The sequence below is a fragment of the Sceloporus undulatus genome, chromosome 7, assembly GCF_019175285.1.
Source record: "Sceloporus undulatus isolate JIND9_A2432 ecotype Alabama chromosome 7, SceUnd_v1.1, whole genome shotgun sequence".
In the NCBI taxonomy this organism is placed as follows: Eukaryota; Metazoa; Chordata; class Lepidosauria; order Squamata; family Phrynosomatidae; genus Sceloporus; species Sceloporus undulatus.
This window is the reverse complement of record NC_056528.1, coordinates 18141208-18147780: the sequence shown is the minus strand read 5'-3', so window position 1 is coordinate 18147780 and position 6573 is coordinate 18141208. Positions and strand designations below refer to the sequence as shown.

The 6573-nt window shown below is 45.6% G+C and overlaps 1 protein-coding gene across 5 annotated transcripts in view; it reads left to right on the top strand.

Moving 5' to 3' along the window:
- FKBP15 (FKBP prolyl isomerase family member 15) overlaps nucleotides 1–2321 on the top strand; it is a 30467-nt gene extending 28146 nt beyond the window's left edge. For all 5 annotated transcript variants that reach the window (XM_042480233.1, XM_042480234.1, XM_042480232.1 and 2 more), the window contains one exon: nucleotides 314–2321. In XM_042480233.1, coding sequence (XP_042336167.1) covers nucleotides 314–391 — 78 coding nt within the window. In that variant the 3' untranslated portion in view covers nucleotides 392–2321. The remainder of the gene's footprint in view (nucleotides 1–313) is intronic.
- The last annotated feature ends 4252 nt before the right edge of the window (nucleotides 2322–6573 follow it).

Genomic DNA, 6573 nt, shown 5'->3' with positions numbered 1-6573 from the left:
CCTTGTAACCATCTCAGATGCAGAGCAAAAGGGTTGAGGGTCTCAGGGTTTCATTCTTCTTTTGGCAGTGAAGACAGACTTGGGAAGTTACTGGGAGAACCCAGTAAGGGGCTGAAGTAGGCTTGGCAAAGGTCTGAAAGAAATGTTTTTCTCGTTGATCTGCCTGTAAAAGCTTAATATATATTTTTAAATGTAAAGCAAGTGAATAGATACCACTTTACTGAAAATGTACAGTTCCTTGCACCTCAGAATTCAGCTCTTGCTGGCCAATGTCCCAAAGCCCTGTCTTTCTTTATCCACCATCCTCCTTCAGAGTTTCAAGGGACGGCCTCCCCCAACCCCACTCTTTGGGGACGATGATGATGATGATGATCTGGATTGGCTGGGCTGAGCGGCTCCACAAGAGACATGAGGAGACTTCAGAAGTGCGAAGCAGTCATTGGTCTGGGCTGAAATGGTTGGAACTGTTCTTTGTATGGACCTTCTTGGGTTGCTCTTTCAGGACTGGAGACATTCTGACTGTTACTTGCACTCGTTGGGGTGAGAGCTCCATCGCTCTCTGTCTGGACTGACCCTCGGAAGCAGCCTCTTTCTCTCTCTGCATGACCGTGGCTGTCCTAACTGTGCATCTCTCCCTACTACTAACTGAAAACTACTTATGCAAACAGATCTCTTCACAGAAAAAGTGGTGAGGGATTGCAATTCTGTCCCACCCACTGCAGGTTTTTTCTGCATGTGACACAAAAATGAAGGCTCTGAGGTGCTAGATTTCCCCTATCTGTCTTTCACCCCATACGCTCTTGAAACGTTTTCAACCTCCAAACTCTAGTCTCTATCCCCATTGCTGCTGGACACAATTTGAGGATAGTTTCCTAGATATTCTCCTTGCACAAGAAGAACGCATTCTTGAAAGGTTCTTTCTCTTTGCATTGTGGTAAGAACGGGATCTATGCCATTGGCACTTCGTGTATGTTGTTGCTGTGATGGAATTAAATTCCCGGGGCTTCCAAAGGCCAAGAGACCTGTGTTGTTCCATCCAGTTGAAAGACTAGCAGTTTCACCCTGCCCTCTTGGCCCTGTACTGACTTTTCAATCCATTTAGCCAGATTTGTGCCAGGTGGGATGTAATGACTGCAGATGTTGCCATGAAACCCATTGAAACATTATGCTGTTTCTTGCTCTTAAGTGGTTGCTTTTCACCTCAAAGTTATCTTTGTTCTGTCCTCTCCATGCAAAAGAGCCATTCTTTGTGAAACCACCCAACATACATACGTCTCTGGGATGGGACTGTTCGCTGGTTGTGAGCTAGTGTATGCCCAGGCAGAGGTAGACATTTTTAACTGGGTTTGTGGAGTTAGTATCTTTCCGTTAGCCTTTCCATTTGTGGGGTAGGGGAAGGGAAAACAACAGTATTCAAAAAGAATAAGTACACAGGTTTGTTGTAAGAGTAGGTTGGACATCTTCAGCCTTTCCAAACTCTGGGCAACCACAATCTAGCATCAAGCTAAAAAAGCAGTTCTTTTCTGCTTCAGCCAAGACCACATGGCAAGATCTCTGCTATAATTCTGCCTAGGGAAGGAACTCCTGATCCTGTCCACGGCCTATACATGCTTGGCTTACATGTGGGCCACAATTTCCCAGAAAAGCTATTAAAGGTGGTGCTAGCTGGGGAAGAGGTTGCCTTCAACATAATGAGATTGTTGGTGGAATGTGAGGCAGCACTGGATTTCAGGAGTGGCAGGTGATTCTGCTGCTATGGGGACAGTGAATCCATTCTTGATTCCACCACTACCACCAGTCTTCCTGCAACTGTTGAAGTTGAATAGGAATTCTGGTCCTGGGTGAGAGGTTTGACAACAGGAGAGCCTTACCAACTTGCAGGAGTGATGGTAAAATCAAGAGTGGATTCATTGCCCATTCCTTGTGGCAGAAATTATGTGACTTCTGATCTCTCTGCCTGCAAACATGATGCATCTTAGCTTTAGAATGGGTGAGGAAAAGGAAATCCGCACAAACACATTTTTCTTTCTCTTTTAAAAAGTAGCCTGTCCAGTGCAATAAAAAATCTGCAGGGAAATGAGTTAGGTCCCCCAACCCTGATGTGGCTTAATAATCTGACAAAATCAATTCCTCCAGTTGTAACCTCCCCTCCTTTTTGCCTCCATTGCAGTGGTGGCGAGGAGTTGCTCAGAATAATCTCACTTTGAAAGCAGAACTTACAAATGCCGTGACTCATCTTTCCTGTTGGAACCTTGGTGGAATCTGATAAACTGATTTCATGTCTTGAAAAATAAAAGTGCAATTAAAGTGATTTAAATCTCTTCTCATCCTGATTGTTTTAAACAAGATGCAGTTCTTCATGTATGTGCATGGGTTTTACATGCATCCTCATTGTGCTTCCCAATTACATAGTACTCTAAGAGCCTTCAGAATGCTTTACACCTGTTTGCACCTCTTTATCCTTAAACCAGCCTTCTGAATGGGCCCCAAAGATTTTTCCGCTCTGTAGTTTAGGTAATGTGTCAAATTGTGCAAAGATAGCATATAGTAATTTCCTGACAGCATTCCCAGAGCCAGGATGGGCATTCGTCAGGCTAGTGTGTATGTTTTATGAATACTGGAGGATCCTCTGACTGGTGATGATTGTTTTGTGCCTTCAGGTGATTTCTGACTAATAGCAACCTTATCATAGGGTTTTCTTGCCAAGATTTATTCAAAGGGGTTGGTCATTGCCTTCCTTGAAGGCTGAGGGAGAATGACTTGCCCAAGGATACCCAGCAAGTTTGCACTGCTGCGCTGGGACTTGAACCCTGATCTGGAGTCATAGTCCAGTAATCAAAAACTATGCTGTGATTGAACTGTGTGAAACATAGTAATGGCACAAGCATCTAGGCAAAAGACTAAGAACTGAAAAAGAGAGGAAATGCTAGCAATTTATGACCAGCAGCAGAACCAAGCTCTGACATTATACAAAAGTATTTCTTTTGATTCTGAAAATAAGAGCTAGGTGCTGTGCTTCTGGTTTACATATTTTATTTTATTAAGTTGATATAAGAAGTATAGTTTACCATTGTATGCTTGATGAAGCAAAATGTCGAAGTTAGAATTTGCAAAGAAAACAACATGATGTATCAGTACCCAATTGCAGAATGAAACATACCTCTGGGATAGAAAACATAAATATTACCCATATAGTATTATGAAAGGAGAGAGAAAGCCAACCATGAACCTGTTAAGTGTTCAAGGTACCTATGTTTATATGAACTAGCCCCCCCCCACACACACACACACAAAGTACCTCTCTATTGACTGAAGTATTTAAGACAGGAATGGACAGACTCCAGGCATACACAGTAAGTTTTTTATTAGAACACTGAAATGTACAAACCCATGCAACTGAGAAAGTGGACTGAAGTCTACAAAAGCTCATGCTCAGCTTCTTTCTTTCAGTTAGTCTCAAAGGTGCTACAAGATCCCTTTGCAGTCTTGATTCCCCAGACTAACACAGCTATGTTTTTGGAATGCACTGAAACCTACTAGTTAAAGATAGCCAAAATGTTGGCTGTGGAAGGAGAAAAATATCCTCTTAGACTTGTGGAATGAAGGTGCCTCTGAGCATGCGCTCAGACCAGGAATTTGTTCTCGGTACCAGAATTTTCTATCCCACAACAAAATCCACTCCTGATCCCACCTTCTCAACCTCCATCTTTCTTCCAGTTTAAACCACCTAATTTGGGAGGAGGAAAGTGATTTTGTTGCTGCTGCTTCTGACTATTGATTGTGAGTCTCCCAGGGATTTATCAGATCTCACTCTCTCTTGTGCTTGCCCTGGTTTGCCTTCAGCCTGCTCCAAAAATCAGAGGTTGGAAGGGATCACAAGGGCCATCTAGACTCACCCCCCTCTCATGCAGGAATACCCAGCTAAAGCACTCCTGAAAGATGCCCATTCAACCTCTGCCTAAAGGCCTCCAAAGAAGGTACATCCACACCCTCTGAGGCAGTCTATTCCACTGTTGAACAACAATTGTAGTAAAAAGGTTCTTTCTAATATTTAGATGGAATTTCTTATAATTTGAACCCATTGGTTTGTATTCTAGTCTCTGGAGCAGCAGAAAAGAGGCTTGCTTCATCATCTACAGGACAGCTCTTCAGATATTTAAAGATAGCTATCAGCTCACTTCTCAATTTTTGCTTCTCCAAGCTAAAATATACCCAGCTTGGTTTCCAGACCTTTGACTCTCCCTTGCACCCACCCTGGTTTGCCCTTCCATCCTACTTCAAGAAGACCAGGGCGAAGAAGACGGAGACAATGAGAAGAATGATGGTTACGGCGAAGCAGAGCCGCAGGTTCTCCACCGACGTGGGAGTCTCAGAATCTTGGCTGGAGGCTCTGTGGGGGAGTTCTACCAGCACAGCACTGCGGACCTCTTGGAGGTGAAACCTGCCCCAGACCCCCATCCCAGGACGATGTGCTGTTGCATAGGCTGGGACGAAACTGCTGACAGTAAAGATGGGCGAACCGGGCTGGTAATTAAAATCCAGAGCTGGGGCTGAGTCTCCAAGAGCCCAGCTAGAAGCCCTGGCAGAGTCTTGGGCATTTCCAGGCTCTTGATCATCCATCCTCATCACTGCCTGGGTGGAAGCCATTTGCTGGAGCAGAAGTTCATCGTTCCGTAAGGCCTGGAGCCCTCCTTCAGGCACAAGGGTCACCATCCGGCAAAAAGGGCACACCACGAAGGAGAAAGCTCTGCTCTGTCCAACCAACTGCCCCAGGCAGGCCAGGCAGAGAGAGTGGCCGCACCACAGAAGTTTGGGCACCTGCCCGCTGGTGGCCTCTTTGTAGGCCTCATAGCAGATCCCACATTCGGCCATGCACCCTTCAGTGGGGGGCAGCAGTGCCATGTTTTCGTATTGGGAGAGAAGGAGACTTGGATGAAGGGACACCAACTTCTCTGAACAGGAGAGGGTTCCCGTTTTGGTGCTACAATAGTACAGCCATTTTCATAACCGCTGTGGCTGGCCTTGGCTTTTCCCCTTCTTCCTGAATAGGCAGCATTCTCACCACAAGACAAAGGTGGCACTCAGAGACTGTCCTGATCGGAGTGATTCTAAAAAAAACCCCAAGTCTCTGAGTGGAAGTGGCTTCTGAGATCTCCCAGCCAAAACTAAATAACATGAGCTGTGTTGTGGAGTGTTAATTGTAGTCCTCTGGCTGGCAGATAATGGCGGGTCTCGTGCCCGGAGCCTCACAGAAGCTGAACTTTAATCCTTAATAGATGACTTGTTAACAGGAGGCTGTGTGCTTTGTTTGTGGCTAGGGTGGGTGCAAGGAATTAGTGAACGGTGGCCAGACGTGAAGTGTGAACAAGACTTTCTCTGCTGTTAATCTGTGTGGTTTAAATGCACTGATCCTATGGAAGACATTGGTTAGCCACTCTGTTTCTCTTGAAAAAATGTGAAGGAAATAGGGAGCTTCATACCTTTATTTCTCTACTGGATACATGAGACAGATCACAGTTAAAGAGAGACCTGACACTGGGAAAGAAATATTCATGCAGGATATGTGAAGGCAAGATCACAGCCCTCAGCTAACCTGCTGCTGTCACAGCCAACAAGACATGGAGGTAATTTGAGTGATCTTCTCTGCTGAGGACAAGATGAGAAGTAAGGGCCTGTATGTGGCTTTATCGTGGCTCCTTTTCTTTCACCCAGAGCATGGGGAACTGTATTTCAGGAGATTATGATTAGGCTTCTCAACACCAGCTGAAAAACTACAGTTCCCAGAAAACAGACATGACCTGGGGGAGCCCATGAGTAGCATGATGTCACAACATGCATGATGAAAGCAAACCACAGTTCCAACAAAAAAATTTCAAGCACAAGGATTTGAATCCAGGAAGCTTGTGGGCCAAGTGATGGGAGGTGATTCCAAAGCCAAATCCCCATAGCTGGTAAGGCAAGAATCAGCTTACTTATCTGTGAGATGAAAGGGGCCATGCACAGTTTTGGCAGTTGCAGTCCCTTAAAAGTGCTAAGTGACCACCCCATACTTTTCTGGAGTGGTGGTAAAATAAGAGTTCTAGGGAAAAGGGACTGAGATGAGAAACCTCTCAAGGGAAGCCTACTGCTTCCCCACACCAACGGTAACCACTAGGTTGGGCCACAGCAGGCCTCTGGCACTTTTGGAAGATCCCTGCGGGGGTTAAGAGCTGCCAAGCCCAGGCTGCAATTGTGTAACACTAGCACATCCCTAGCTACTGAGATGTGCAATTGCTGTGATTCAGGTGCTAAAAGGAGCACAAAGTAACAGCTTTGGGTGAAAGAATAGGAAGAAGGACACACCGTAGAATTGGACTGATTTGGATTTGCTTGAGGCCTGTGCTCCACCTTCCTCCCTCTTGATCATGGCTTCCCTGTTGCTCCAGCACACAGGCCAAGGATGAGCAAGGAAGGGACTACGTTGGACCTCTTCTTTTCGCCCATGTCCACTTTCTCCTGACAGGAAATCTGCCAGGGTTAAGGGCAGCCTACACCCCTTTTGCTCCTCCTGAGAGAGGTGTTGACTTGGCACCA